Raw genomic sequence first — 15,710 nt, forward strand, 5'->3', positions numbered from 1 at the left:
TCAATGGGGTTTGGGCACTGATTTTCCTTAGAAAATCTCAGTCTAAGTAGAATTGAGATTCTGTGATATAGCCAGGATTTGAAGCCCGGTCTACAGAGTTCCATTCCACATCCTTTACAATAAGAACCATCTTGTTTCCAACTGCTAGACTATCATTACTATAACTGAGCTTTTGTCCCTTCATCGGCTCCCCTCTCAGACTTCAATGTCCCTTCTTCCGGGTGTTTATGGGGATTGCAGGATATCAGTCAAAATCCTCCATGCTGACACAACGTCTAATCAAATCACATACTAATTCTGCAAAAACAATTTCCACCCTATCATTCTTCTCAGAGCCCCTTTCACGTCACTGTTCCTCAGGCTGTAGATGATGGGGTTCAACATGGGTGTGAGGATCGTGTAGAACAGAGAAAGGAGCTTCTTGATATCTGGGGAGTAGCTAGACTTGGGCCTTAGATACACCAGGCTGCCGCTCCCATAGAACAAGGTTACCACGATGAGGTGGGAGGAGCAGGTGGAGAAGGTCTTGCGCCTGCTCTCAGCTGATGGCATCCTCAGGATGGTGGTAAGGATGCAGATGTAGGAGACCAGGATCAGCATGAAGGGGAACATGAGGAACAGGAACGTGGAGGCGACAGCCTGCATCTCATACAGGTAGGTGTCGGCACAGACCAGCTTCAGCACTGGAGCTTCAGCACATTTCACAGAAGAAATGATTGACCTCGTTGGTGCCACAGAAGGGCAAGTTGAAGATCCAGGCTGCCTGCAGCAGAGAGACAGGAACTCCGATCACCCAGGCACCGCCCACCATCTTGCGGCAGACCCGTTGGTTCATGAGGATGTTGTAGCACAACGGGTGGCAGATGGCTATGTAGCGGTCGTATGCCATGGCTGCTAGAAGGAAGCACTCTGCGCAGCCAAAAAAGAAAAAGAAGTACATCTGCACTGCGCAGCCAGCAAATGAGATGCTCTTGTCCTCAGCCAGGAGGTTCACCAGCATCTTGGGCACCGTGTCCAAGGTGAAACAGATCTCGATGAAGGCCAGGTTCCCGAGGAAGAAGTACATAGGGGAGTGGAGAGTGGGGTCAACTGTGATGACAAGGATGATGAGGGTGTTTCCCATTACTGTCACCATGTACATGAACAGGACCATGCAGAACAGCAGACCCTGAAGGTGCAGGAGGTTGGGGAACCCCAGCAGGATGAATTCAGTTATGAGGGTTTGATTCCTCCATTGCACTTCCTCAGTGGGTGTCATCTGCAGAGGCAATGAAGGCAGTGAAGGGTTATCTGGATGCACTGTTGAAAATTCATAGATTCCAAGGCAAAAATATATCATTGTGATCATCTAATCTTACCTCCTTTATAACACAGGCCAGAGAACTGCCCCAAAATAATTCCTAGAGCAGACTTTTTAGGGGGAAAGAACATGCAATCTTGATTTAAAAATAGAGATGGAGAATCCAACAAAATCTTTGGTAAGTTGTTCCAATGGTTTAGGATTCTTACTGTTAAAAATTAACTCCTTATTTCTAGTCTGTATTTGTCTGACTCCAACTTCCAGGCATCAGATCTTTTTCTACCTTTGTATGCTAGACTGAAGAGCCTCTATCAGATAGTTGTTCCCCAAGTAGGTATTTATAGACTGTGATCAAGTCATCCCTTAACCTTCTCTTAGCTCAATCTATTTAGCCGAGCACACTTTAGGGCATGTTTTCTAATCCTCCAATTATTCTCAAAAGTGACCCAGGTATTTTTGTTGTGTCAATTTTTGGTTGCCCAACTTGAGACAGTTGAAGGGGCATGACATTCAGATGGTGGATGCTTATGTCACACTACTGGGTAACTAATCCCCAGTCCAAGCAGGAGCCTTTTCTTCAAAGAATAAAATAACTCTTTGTGTTCAGTTACAAAGAGGATGAACATTAAAATTCTGGAAGAAGCGTCTTTTATATTTATGGTTATCCCATACCTGGTGAATGTGTGTGTGTGTGTGTAGGTTACACCTTCAGTGGTTTAAGTAAGTTACTGGAAAAATGAGTGTCAGATAGCTTGCTACTGACTGATCCTCTGGAAGATAAAAGCCTATCACTGCTGATAGGAGACTAAGTTATACAAGTGGTAGCAATCTGCAGTGGTGCTGAGGATTTGGAATTCCAAACTTTGCTGGGAGTCATTATACTGACAGAGCTGGAGAATTTAGGCTGAGATTTCCAAATGTCTGTCTATCTATCTTTCCTGTGCTTAAAAACCTCCAAAGATGAGGATTCCACAACTTCTCTAGGCAACCTGTTCCACTGCTTAATTACTCACATAGTTAGAAAGATTTTTTCCTAATATCTAACCTAAACTTTCCTTGCTGCAAATTAAGCCAATTACTTCTCATCCTACCCTCAATGGACATGGAGAACAATTGATCACCATCCTCTTTATAACTTCCCTTAACTTATGTGAAGGCTGTCAAATATCAGGGGATAGCCGTGTTAGTCTGTATCCACAAAAACAACAAGGAGTCCGGTGGCACCTTAAAGACTAACAGATTTATTTGGACATAAGCTTTCATGGGTAATGCATCTGAAGAACTGGTTTTTTACCCACGAAAGCTTATGCCCAAATAAATCTGTTAGTCTTTAAGGTGCCACCTGACTCCTTGTTGTTTATGTGCAGATTGTTATTGTGTCTCCACTCCATCTTCTCTTCTCTAGATAAACATACCAAGTTCTTTCAATGTGTCCTCATAGATCAGGTTTTCTAAACCTCTGATCATATTTGGTGCTCTCCTCTGGACTATCTCCAATTTGTTCCCAGGTTTTTTAAAATCTGGCACCGAAACTGGACATAGTACTCCAGCTAAGGCAACCCCTGTACTTTACCCTTGTCTTTATTGTATTTCATCGTGTTGATTTCAGAACAATTCCCCAGTTTATCAATATCACTTTGAATTCTAAATGACTGAATCTAATCGAATGGCTATAGATTCAGATAGACACCTAGTAGGCTTTTAAAAAGTCTGGGCAGTTTAGACACCTTCCTAACTCCAACTGATGTTAATGGGACTTAGCCTCCTAACCTGCCTAAATATCTTTGACAATCTGGCCCTGTTTGCCTCTCTTTAACTGGGGCTTTAGACAGAAAAGGGCCAAGAAATTTTCTAGGGCAACTCTGGTGAATTCATTGCAATCACATCAAAAATGAGGTTGGCTCCTTTTGTTCAGAGTGGTATTTTCCAAATCACCTAACTGAGTTAGGAGCACAAATCCAATGGACACCTAGGAACTCTGGAAAACACCAGCCAATGGGAAGACTTGCTTCATATCTTATTATTATGTATTTATTTAGACTTCCAGTAAAATATACCAAAAACTGTCCATCTATTACTTAAGATGCCTTAACTGTAAGAAGCAAAAAACAAACAAACACCAATCAAACCAAAACTACACTTGTAAAATCCCATAGAATAGAAGAAAAAAGTATATCTCTGCTATATAAGTCTAGATGATGGTATCAAAATACTGTAGAATTGTTATTATCATCTATGGGAAGGCCTGTCTATCTATCTATCTACATTTCTTTCTTTCTTTCTTTCTTTCTTTCTTTCTTTCTTTCTTTCTTTCTTTCTTTCTTTCTTTCTTTTTTCCTTCATTGACTGCATAGAATCTGCACACCACGTACCACTACTTGTAAATGCTGTAGGAAATTCTTTACCGACCTCTTGAAGTTGGAAAGGTTTTTCACTGACTCCAAAGAATCCATGTGTTAATGAAGTTACGCTATCTCTGTTGCCTTTTCAGTAGTGAGCACAGGGATAACATCTCTGAACCATACTCCAGTATTTATTAGGTTAAAACAGTTGACTGAAATCATTAAGAGTCTTTTGTTGCTTCCAGTGAGATCAATGGCAAATTTCCAATTCACTTCTCAAGGGTTCCCCTAAGTAGAGTTGGATCAAACTCTCAGCCTCTTTGTATTATTTGGTTCCTAGTGTTGTAGAAGAAATCTGGCCCATGTGTCTGTTCAATGCTAGAAAGCTGACCAGTGTTAGTGGAAGAGATTAAATTTCTTGCCCCCTGATCTTTCACCAATGAGGCCATTAGGATTACAGTTCAGGTTAGGGTGAGTTTAAGAACAGTTTTACAACTGACTACAATGAGAACAGGATCTGGGTTTCAGTTCTGCTTTCTTCTTGAAATGTGTCTGTGAAATATATTCTGTAACTGTAAGAGTTGGGTCGCTGAAGTTGTCTTGATCCTCAGAGTCCTTGGTCTCCTGGGAGCATAGTGTTTTTTAGTGCAATAGTTACAGTGTGTGGGGTTCGCATTCATTTCACATTCCAACATTGTCTCTTTCTCTCTGTGATTGTCTCTTGCTGTCTCTTTTGGTCTGATCCTTTTCCCACTGAAGGCAATGAGAAAATTCACTCTCTCTCTCTTAATCTCTCCCTCTACTTCTTTTTTTCTATAAGAAGGTTTCAGTTTCTCCATCCAAACCAAGGTGGGTTTTCCCCTTAATTAAGGTCATATATCTGCAGAATGGAAGTGCATTTGTCATGCAAACATGAAGCAAAAATAAAATAACATGCAATAAAATAATGGACCAGAGCCTGAAGTGCCTACTCAATTTTTACTCATTACGAACTCAGTGCTTACTTAGGCCTCAATTCACTTTTCAGTGCCTAGAAAATCACAGGAGCAATTCTGTGATTCACAAAAACCTGAGTTAGGTGCCTAGACTCCCTGTAAATTAATGGGGAAAGCTAGGTACCTTAGACTGCGAGTCACAAAAGCCGGCATGCAAGGTGGGGAGCCACTAAGATAGCCAGTTTGAGATGCTGATGAAAGGCATGTGTCCTACATCCTGCCCCCCTCACAGAGTTATGTGACTCCCTCTGCTTGTAATTCTCAGTGGTGAAACCCTCTTTATAGAGTTAGGCACCATGATGGTTTAAGTCCATGAGTAAAATGTACTCACATGGAAATCTTCTGGCTAAGTTGAACTGGTATTGTACGTTTGATGTCATGATGTGATCAACATTATTCACCTGAGGACATGGAACAACTCTTTTGAGGAAAGTAAGTGTGAGACTATGTGTGTCAATACCCACAGTGATTACTTGTGCCACTAAGCTTGGAGAAAGGTACCTGTGTGTGTGTAAGTACAGTATATTTGTGACAGTAAATAGGTCTATTTATCTGAGAAAGGCAGAATAAGAGCCAATGGTTACAAACTGAAGCCAGACAAAATCAAATTACAAATAAAGCTCACATTTTTACCAGTGGTGGTGATTAACCTTTGTCACAAACTACTGAGGGAAGGGGTGGATTCTTCATCTGTTGATGTCTTCAGATTAAGTCTGTATTCCTTGCTGGAAGATGTGCTTTAGAGAAACACAAGTCATGCTCTAGGGCTTGTCTACCTGGTGGGGCAATGCACACTTATAAGTGTGCGATACCTGAAGCTCACTAAGGTGTTGCATTTTAATTAATTCATGTAGACCCTGCTGGCACACGCTAAAGGTTCCCTAGTGCACTTTAACTTAGTCCTCTTTCAAACAACACTGTGTTAAAGCACACCAGGGAGCACACCAGCAGGGTCTATGCAGACTAATTAATGTGAGCGTTAGAAATCACACCACTGTAAGGAGCATTATCCACCATGTAGACCTGACCTCACTCCAACACAAGTTATTAGGCTCAATAAAGGAGTAACTCAATTAAATGTAATGTTCTGTGTACTGCAGGAGCTCAGACTAGTTGGTCAAATGGTCCCTTCTGGCCTGATACTCTGTGACTCTATGAATACAGTCATGAGGAACTGAGACTGCAGCACTCATGTGAACAGGGCCTGGGGCTTGGACTGATAATGTGAGCAAGCTCTAGTCATGTGTGATTGTTCATGTGAATGGGTTTGCTCTGGGCATTAGTAGAGCTGCTCATGTGAGTGGGGCTCATTGGGGCAGGGGGATGTCTATCCATCCATTTAAATAATCCATCCATCCACCTACTATAACTATCCACCTGCTCTATGTATCAGTCCCTCTAACTACTGTAACTTTCCGTCCATCCACATAATTATACAATAACTTCCTCTTCTTATCCATCTACCTATCCACTCCTCAGTTCTTCATTTGCATGTTTCAAGGGAATCCAAGGGAGTTAGATGCGCCAATAGGATGCCTTAGTTTAGCTAATTTTACAACCCTAGCCTTCATTGACGTAGGGGTACTTGAATAGGATTCAGGACATTTGGAAACCATTGCCAGCTCTGGCACTGACCTACTTTGTGAACTTGGACAAGTCACTTCATTTCTCCTTCAGGTTTCTGCTTTCCCTCCTGACATTTCTCTCTTGTCTATTTAGACCTTGAGCTCTTCCAGGAAAGAACTGATCTGCACTGTGTGTTTGTCCAGTGCCTGGCACAATGGAACCTGATCTCCACTGAGCCCTCAAGCCACTGATGTAATATAAGTCATAGAATTATAGAATCAAAAGACTGGAAGGGACCTCGAGAGGTCATCTAATCCAATCCCCTGCACTCATGGCACAACTATCATCTAGACTAGTGGTCCCCAAACCTTTTACTTCACACACACCCTTGCACCTATCCCCCCACCCAATCCAGAGCCAGAACCAGGAGCGGGGCCTCAATTCTGGGAAGGGGGATGAGACAGGGGTAAGGAGGCTGAGGCTGGGGCCACAGCTGGGGGCAAGGCTGGGAGCAGTGTCTCCACCAGGCCAGGACCAGGCCAGGATCTGGGGCCCCAGCATGGGGCTGGCGGCAGGGACCTCAGGTGTTGGGCTAGCATGTCCCCAGGAACAGGGCTGGCAACTAGGGCCAGCAGCCAGGGCCAGGACCAGGAGCGGAGCTGGGTGGTGCTCCCTCCCCACCCCCTGTGGGTGTTGTCCTGGGCCCCAGCCGTGCACCCCTGAACATTTCTCCAGTTTGGGGACCCCTGATCTAGACCATCCCTGATAGGTGATATTTCAACAGCTTCTTTTTCTTCTTCTTCTTCTTCATCATCATCATCATCATCATCAAAATCATCATCATCAGGTTTTGAGTTCCAAACTCTCTCAAATGTAGGAGCACTCTATCCTGCAGGGTTGGCTCAGGCCCATCACCATTCAGAACACCCCACCAATAAATGAGGTAATAGTTATCAAGCCAACTGTATGTGTATAGTTGCACTAGGCAATAATGAGTTCCCAGGAAACAAGGTCCTTGGGGAGAAGGCCACATAAACATCTCATGATGCCATAAATATGTTACCAGACACCTCAGAGAAGGACAGCATCGGGGGATGAAACATTGCCTGATCACATCAACTCACTTAACCCCAATGCTAAAGCTATATTAGCAGGTTTTATGGTATGATTAAGGTAATGTGTAAACAGCCAATTTGCCTGTAGTTGCTATCGTGGGATGTCTCTGTTGAAGTGTCCCAGTGCTGATGAGTAAATCCAGATAAGAAGACTAAACCAACCGTGTTTTGCTGTCCGTAGGAAACCCTCACTCTGGCAGAGGAAGGTAAAGATTGTCATGAGATGAGTTTAGCAGTATTCTCTCCCTCCAGATGTTGACATTCTTTCACCTATTTCTGTGTTGCTCCAAAAGGCAAACTTTACACACCATTGTCGGTGATTTACCTTCTTAAACAGATGAAATAACTAGCAGGTTCATATTTCCAGAGATGTGAAACCTGCTTCGTTATTAATCCTGGTTACTGTTCTATCTATCTATCTATCTATTATATTTTTGTAGTGCACCGTTGAAAGATTAAGAGAAACTTTTAACACTTTTGATGTCCCATGCACTCTTCATTCTTGTTCTCTTGTCTTCCTTCCCACCGCATTGGTTGCCTCAACAGTGAGTTCTCCTCCCTTCACTCCCCCTGAAACTATCCTTTACCAAAGGACTCTGATGAACACTTTTCCAGCTTCATCCAAGGGGTGTTTCTTTAGGCTTACTCTTCCTGATTCGTCAACAGCCTTCCACATAGGCATCACTAGCTCTTCAATGCTTTCCTCTGGCCTCCTGTATAAGTAGGTTTGGTAAAAATGCATTTTTTTTTTAATAATGTAAAGGACAAATGCAAAGTACTCCATTTAGGAAGGAACAATCAGTTGCACACATACAAATTGGGAAATGATTGCCTAGGAAGGAGTACTGCAGAAAGGGATCTGGGAGTTACATATAGTGGATCACAAGCAAAATATGAGTCAACAGTGTAACACTGTTGCAAAAAGATAAACATCATTCTGGGATGTATTAGCAGGAGCACTAAACAAGACATGAGAAGTAATTCTCCCACTCTACTTAGTGATGATTAGGCCTCAACTGAAGTGTTGTGTCCAGTTCTGGGCGCCACATTTTAGGAAAGATGTGGACAAATATGAGAAAGTCCAGAGCAGAGCAACAAAAATTATTAAACATCTAGAAAACATGACCTATGAGGAAAGATTGAAAGAACTGGATTTGTTTAGTCTTGAGAAGAGAAGACAGAGGGGGGACATGATAACAGTTTTCAAGTAAATAAAAGGTTGTTACAAGGAGGAGGGAGAAGAATTGTTCTTAACCTCTGAGGATAAGACAAGAAGTAATGGGATTCAATTGCAGCAAGGGTGATTTAGGCTGGGCATTAGGAAAGATTTCATAACTGTCAGGGTGGTTAAGCACTGGAACAAATTGCCTAGGGAGGGTGTGGAATCTCCATCATTGGAGGTTTTTAAGAACAGGTCAGACAAACACTCATCAGGGATGGTCTAGTAAAGACGTAGCCTTGCCCTGAGTGCAAGGAATTGGACTAAATGACCTCTCGAGGTCCCTTCCTCTCCTATGTTTCTATGAGTCTATGATTTTCTAAGTCACAAAGGGGATAATCAATTAATTCTCCTTTTTGCCTTTGAAACTCTCCCCTCAGTATCACAAGATGTTATGAATAGCAAGGAACTATAACATCTAGAATGTTCAGACCTCTGTGATAAAACAGAGACAAATGGATCACAATTTATCTGATTTGGAGGTCATGTGGGAAATGGATAAAGACGATTGACAAGTTCTGGTCTTAATTATACCAGCGGACAACCCATTGGAATAGAGTTCTCTGAGAATTTTTCTACAAAATATTTTTTGCTGAAAAATGCTGATTCATGTAAACTGAATGCATACATGGGAAAATGAATGAATTTCTGATGAGTTTCAATGAAATTCTCTGCTCAAAAATGGACATCTTCTAAACAAAACATTTCAGTTGAAAATGACTTTTTTATTTCAAAATTAAACTTTATTTAGAAAGAATAAAAAGGTTAAAATTCAAATGAAGCATTTTTCAAAATTAACAAAACAAAACATTTTCATTGCCTCAAATTGAGTGACTGCTTGATTGGTTGATTGATTCATTCATCAGTTGAATTATTTGGTTTGTTGGTTTTTGATTTTTTGGCCTGATTCAAGATGGGAATATTTTTTCTGAAATCTCAAAAATTCTTGCTGGATGGGAAAACCATTTCACACCCCGCCCCAGTTAGAGGCTGTGAAAACCACAGTCCAAACAATTTCCTAGTTACTTTTGTGTTTTGTTTTGTTTTTCATTCTTGTTTGTTTTGCAGATCACAGACTTCTATTGGCTTCCACTTGTACTCTGACACTGGCTTGAAATAACAGAGCGTTTCCATCACACTATATTACTCAGAGATTTTAATATCTTGCTCATAGTCAGTGGCTGCCTCAGGAACAGAAGGTGGATCATAAATGGGGTAGTCCAGAAGGTGACACTTCTGACCACTTTCCATGACAATCAGAGAGAGAGGAAATACTACCTTGCCTGCAGCGTGAATTCCACTGAACATAACTAAACTTACCAAAGAGGACGGGAAATCTGAAGGCTTCAGGAGAAATGGATTACTCTCTTCGTAACCTCATTCAGACTCAGATTAAGAATGTTTAGAAGAATGTGTTGCAGATATGGCAATTTCCTGCAATATCCTTGAAAAACCTTATTGAATTAAGTTTAAGTATCTTTGGAGTCCATTGTATTAAATTAATGGTTTATAATTTATTGTGGGCCAGGATTATCTGTAACCTGTCCAGAATGGGAGAGGGGTGGTGAACCCTTGGCAGTCATATGAGCTTCAAAGGATTGTACTAAGGAATGGGCCAGACAAGAATATACATTTAGAACATACACTGATTGGTGGCTTTCCTGGGAAGCTCTAGGTTGAGGTGAATGTAAATGTCACCCATTCGGTTACGCAACAACCCAGCCATTTGAAGCTATGCCCTGAGGAGAGAGCTATTCTCGGCTGATTACCTGTTCCTGGAATCTGAAAAACAAAGGTCCAGGCTGTATAAAGGAGAGGCAAAAGTTTTCATGCATGTGTGAGTTCTGAGCTAATGCTGCTATGAACTTGTAACCTCAGAAAAACCCTTTGGTGGGTTTGGAAGGAACAACTCCTAGCAGAGCCCTTGCTGGAGTTGAGGTGATCTCTGGTTATCTTATGAGCATGCATATAGGTTCTTTTATTATTTTAATATGTTTTCTCTGTAATGCTTTCACCTTAAGAGTAAACGTTCTTGCTTAGAAAGAATTGCATGGTAGCATATAGCTGGGGGGAATTAATCCGTTTGTAGGCTTGGAAGAGAAAGGAAAGCACAGATGTAGGCCTGCTAAGGCAGTCTGGCTTACTGGGGAAATTAGAATGTAGGCAGGGCTCGAAGCGCTCTGGTAAAGAGGGAGAGACATGAGTCTCTACCCCAGAGAGGTGACAGCTGCGGAGCTCAGAGCGTAGAGTGGGTGCCCTTGGTGGAACATTAGGGGGGAAATATAGATGAAATTACCCTGAATGGTGACAGAATGACCTGGGCCAACCAGACCATGGTCACTGAGTTCATTCTCCTAGGGTTCTCCAATCTCCCCCAGCTCCAGCGCCTGCTCTTTGTGGTATTCCTGGCTGCTTACGTGATAACTCTGATGGGTAACATTCTCATCATCCTCATCACAACAGTGGAGCCTGCTCTACAAAGCCCGATGTACTTCTTCCTCCAGAACTTGTCCTGCCTGGAGATCTGCTTCACCTCAGTCATTGTCCCTAAGATGCTGGCGAACCTCCTGTCTGCCAATCAAACCATCTTCTTCCATGGCTGCATCTTGCAGATGTATTTCTTCTTCTTCTTTGGCAGCACAGAGTGCTTCCTCCTGGCCGCCATGGCCTACGACCGCTATGTGGCAATATGCAACCCGCTGCGCTATACAGTCGTCATGAACAGGAGGATTTGCGTCCAGCTGGCAGTGACTTCATGGGTCTCAGGGATTCCTGTAGGTACAGTGCAGACGACTTGGCTGTTCAGTTTTCCCTTCTGTGGTCCCACTGAAATCAACCACTTCTTCTGTGACAGCCCCCCGGTGTTGAAACTGGTGTGTGGGGACACCTACCTATTCGAGATGTATGCTGTGACTGGCACCATTGTAATTGTATTGTTCCCCTTCATCCTCATCCTGGTCTCCTACATCTGCATCATCTCCACCATCCTGAGGATACCCTCGGCTGAAGGCAGACTCAAGACCTTCTCCACCTGCTCCTCTCACCTCATGGTGGTGACTCTGTTCTACAGCACAGCTGGCTTGACCTATTTCCGACCTAAATCCGGCTACTCCCCAGACACCAAGAAGCTCATCTCTCTCTCCTATACGGTCTTCACACCCATGTTAAACCCCATCATCTACAGCCTGAGGAACAAAGAGGTGAAGGGAGCCCTCAGGAAAATGCTGGGCTGGCAAATATATTCAAGGCAATTGTGATTTTTTTTTCTCCCCAGGCAGGTAAATGTTTCAGTTAACTCAAAGGCTGTTACCATGTAGCCTTTGGTATCATACACGGAGAGAATATGAATCTCAAACTGTATTGTTTTTGTTGGGACTTTCAAAAGGGCAATGGGGGTCAACAGGAGATAGGTCCCCAAATTCCTTACATCCATTGCAAATCCTACACCTAGTTTTAATATAAATACATCGTGCATCATGGGCCCAATTTGAATGGAAATTTGGGTGCCCAAGTCTCTTAGTTCCCTTTAAAAACCTCAACTTATATTTTAAACAAGGACCATGAATTGGAGTCTGAGCTCAGATATACCTCTGAATATCTAGAGTAACTCCAGATTTATACCACTCGAAATGAGATGAGAATGAAACCTCTTCTTTCCTGGTGTACCTGTAAAGTGTCCATGCAGTGTTTCTTCCCATGACCATATCTTATATCTCTCTTCTGCATGAGCTCGCTGCTGGCTTCCAGGCTGATTCTAATATGACCATTTTGACATGTGGGCTGAAAGTTAGGCATACAGCTCTGACTGAGTTCCAAGGGTATTTAGGCACTTTACTCCTTTAACCAACTAATGGATCCACAGGTCACCCTCTGCCACAGTTAAAGTCAGTGGAAGTAACAGAGCTGGAGCCTCATTGGTCTATGGGAGGAGGCTTTTTGTCAGGTTGTTATACATGAGAGTCCCACATCTTTGGAATTCATAGCCCCTGTGCTCCAACTTGTCATGAGTTTGTCAACCTTCAGGGCACGGAGCAAGTGTCATCTTCTTTCTCTGCTGCACACAGGGAGATATGGGATTGGCTAGGGCTGGGTAGTCATGCTGTGGGACACTGGTGAGAGATTCTGGGAGCTGGATGTGGGGGGGGATGAAGGCTCAGTTTCTGTCATATCTATGTTGCTGCTGGGTTGTTTGACCTTGTGGTATTTGACTGGGTTTAATTGTTGAAAAGTACCTTTTGAAAAGATTTTCAAGGCCACACAGAGTTTTGATTGGCTGTTATTTTATTGTAGAGCGGAAAGTATTTAAATGACTAAATAAATAAATAGGGTTTGGCTGGAATAAAATGAGAACCAGCAATAAATATATTCATCCATGTCTGATTAATTATTATTCTTACACAGAAGTCCCAGTGAGCATGAAGAAATGTTTGTGGAAACAATAAAAACTGAAGAACATGACACTGGATCGTTCCCCTCTCTGCAGTCGGGCAAAATAACACTATTTATTCATTCTTTTCTAACAAACCGCTCTCACCACTAGATTTTATTCAGGTTTCTCTCATGATCTAGGCAGTAAAATAACTGCACAACATAAGTGGAGCAATGTTAGGGTACAGCAGCTGGCAATCTGGCCCAATGGCTATAGTGGAGCTCTGATAATTTTCACCACATGTGAAAGGGGCCCATCACTAGTAGTTGACACAGGGTTGCATTTACATGGTTCGATACAACATTTCCTTGAGAACAGCTATTAGAGAGAAGGTGAAGCTAGGATAGCATAGTCCCATTAATGCATTAAAAATTGTGTTCTGTCAAGCACGGAAGCAGGCAGGCAAACACCTCTGACAACAACCATTGATTTAAAATCAATATTAGGGAGAGAAGGAAACCAGGGGAAATTATCAAAAGCACAAGGTGTGGTTTGGTGCACCACTATCACTAAAATTTTCCCCCAGTTATATAGGCACAGGAATCATGGGAACATATCTGTGAATTTGAGTAAAGAAGTTTAATGAGTCATTCCCTAAACAAAAAGAGAAGATGACACAGAAGCAGCTGTCCCAGCTGTGGTTTAAGGGGATTTATCAAAGGTAACTAAAGTGGCTCTGCTGTGGAGGAGCCACCACTAATTCCAGACATGGGTGAGGATGTCCATGGGCTGCAATAAAGGGAGTTCTTGTCTAGAGATATTTAAATCCTTCCAATGAAGTAGGATTCATTTGTTATGGATCCTGCCATGTTACTCAGACAAGAAACGGATACCCACCACTACCAGTGATTTACCTCATTAGACACGTAAAATCGTCCAGCTTCCTCCAGGTTCATAAGGGCAGAGAGCTGAAACTGACCTCACCTGTCTCATTACTGTTTATGAAATCGATACTCCCCAGCTGTTGTGCTCTATTGAAACAGGAATAGCAGCTCTTTTATTCCCTTACCTTTAACTGACTTTCTCCAGTTTGAACCCGGTTTCTTCTCACTGAAGACTCTAATAACCTCTTTATAGCTAAATACATTTGATGCTTCCTTTACTCTCATCCTTCCTGATGTGCCAGCTGCCTTGAGCAATATAGACACTTTGCTCGCTGCTCTATCTCTTCTTTTGGCTTCCCTGCCACTGCACATTCCTTCTAAGCCTTTATCTTCTTCTTTACTTGAATTATTATTATTAATCATAATAATTTATGTCTGCAATGATCATACATGTCTGGGCCTAATCCAATGAGTAATTCTCGTTCAAATGAATGATTTTTCCCATCAAGGGGTAATTATTTTTTTTGAGTGCCATAAACTCCAACTTTGAAAGATAAGGCTTTAAGCCTCTGACACTGAAGAACTATATCTGAGAGCAGAAATTCTTTAGCGATTGATCCTGCAAATTTTGCCACTCATTTGGTAGCATGAGTGGTCACATTTCATTCTATGGGGCTACTGTAGTAAAGTGGATGGCTGGAATTCTGAAAGGATCCTGAAGGGTTTATGTGCCCAGATCCCATTGGTTGGTCAGTGCAGAACAATGCGTACAAAAATAGTGTGTATAGACCAAATCTGTTGTGACACATGTCTAGATGAGAATGAAAGTGAGGACTTTTAAACAAGTTAAAAAAAAGATTACATAAATTTATTTTAACTCTAAATTGCTTTATCTGACTATTCTCCAGCTGTTTCCCCAAACTGTCCTCCAGACAAAGATAAGAACATTAGAGTGGCCATACTGGGTCAGACCAAAGATCCATCTAGCCCAGTATTCTGTCTTCCGACAGTGGTCAATGCCAGGTGCCCCAGAGGGAATGAACAGAATAGGTAATCATCAAGTAATCTATCCCCTGTTGCCCATTCCCAGCTTCTGGCAAACAGAGGCTAGGGACACCATACCTGTCCATCCTGGCCAATAGCCATTGATGCACCTATCCTCCATGAACTTATCTAGTTCTTTTTTGAACCTTATTATAGTCTTGGCCTTCACAACATCCTCTAGCAAGGGGTTCCACAGGTTGACTGTGCATTGTGTGAAAAAATACTTCTCTTTGTTTGTTTTAAACCCATTGCCTAACAGTAAGCATGACAACTTTTAGGTGGACAGGAATGTTTATCCCCCACCCCCTCTGAAAATGGCAGCATGTGATCTCAATCTCCAGCTGATGGGAACTGAAAATAAGTGGAGCTGCCCTGAGCTACACAGCTAAGAATTAGGCTCCTTGTACATTTAGACAGAGATTTTCACAGGCACCGGATGGAGTCAGGCAACCAGGTCTCATTGACTTTCAATGGGAGTTGGGTGACACACTGCTGTGTCTGATGGTTTATCTGGACCAGTGGAGAGTGTCCTGGATGGGAGTCAGGGGCCCTGAGTTATTCCCTCCTGTTTAAAATTCATTATAGCTCTTTCCTGCCCTGAACCATTTTCCATCAGGAAATGCTGATTTGACAGAATCAGATTGTTCTACAGGAATATATTGATTCTTTCTAAGGTTTCAATGGTAATAAGGCAGGCTTGCTCTGAATCTGCTTCTCTGGTTTCCCACCAGTCTGTCCACCTCACAAGAATTTCAAAACAGAAATTTCAGGTCCTGCACAGCTCTTTGTGTAGCTGTTAAGTCAGGGTAGCAAATTTACCCTGAACTGGTCATTTCTTTCTTGTTAAGGGATTATGTTGGCTGCATGTCGAACCTA

The 15,710-nt window shown here is 42.5% G+C and overlaps 1 protein-coding gene and 1 pseudogene across 1 annotated transcript; one reads left to right on the forward strand and one right to left on the reverse strand.

The window, feature by feature from the left end:
- Positions 1-291: 291 nt before the first annotated feature.
- Positions 292-1,258, reverse strand: LOC101940598 (olfactory receptor 10A7-like; annotated as a pseudogene).
- A 3,608-nt stretch (positions 1,259-4,866) lies between these two features.
- Positions 4,867-11,794, forward strand: LOC101934850 (olfactory receptor 10A7-like). The gene is made up of 2 exons (XM_005309011.2): positions 4,867-4,875; positions 10,868-11,794. Exon 2 carries the CDS (start codon positions 10,871-10,873, stop codon positions 11,792-11,794), a length of 924 nt encoding a protein of 307 aa, XP_005309068.2. The 5' UTR covers positions 4,867-4,875; positions 10,868-10,870.
- The last annotated feature ends 3,916 nt before the right edge of the window (positions 11,795-15,710 follow it).

This window comes from Chrysemys picta, chromosome 13 (genome assembly GCF_011386835.1).
Source record: "Chrysemys picta bellii isolate R12L10 chromosome 13, ASM1138683v2, whole genome shotgun sequence".
In the NCBI taxonomy this organism is placed as follows: Eukaryota; Metazoa; Chordata; order Testudines; family Emydidae; genus Chrysemys; species Chrysemys picta.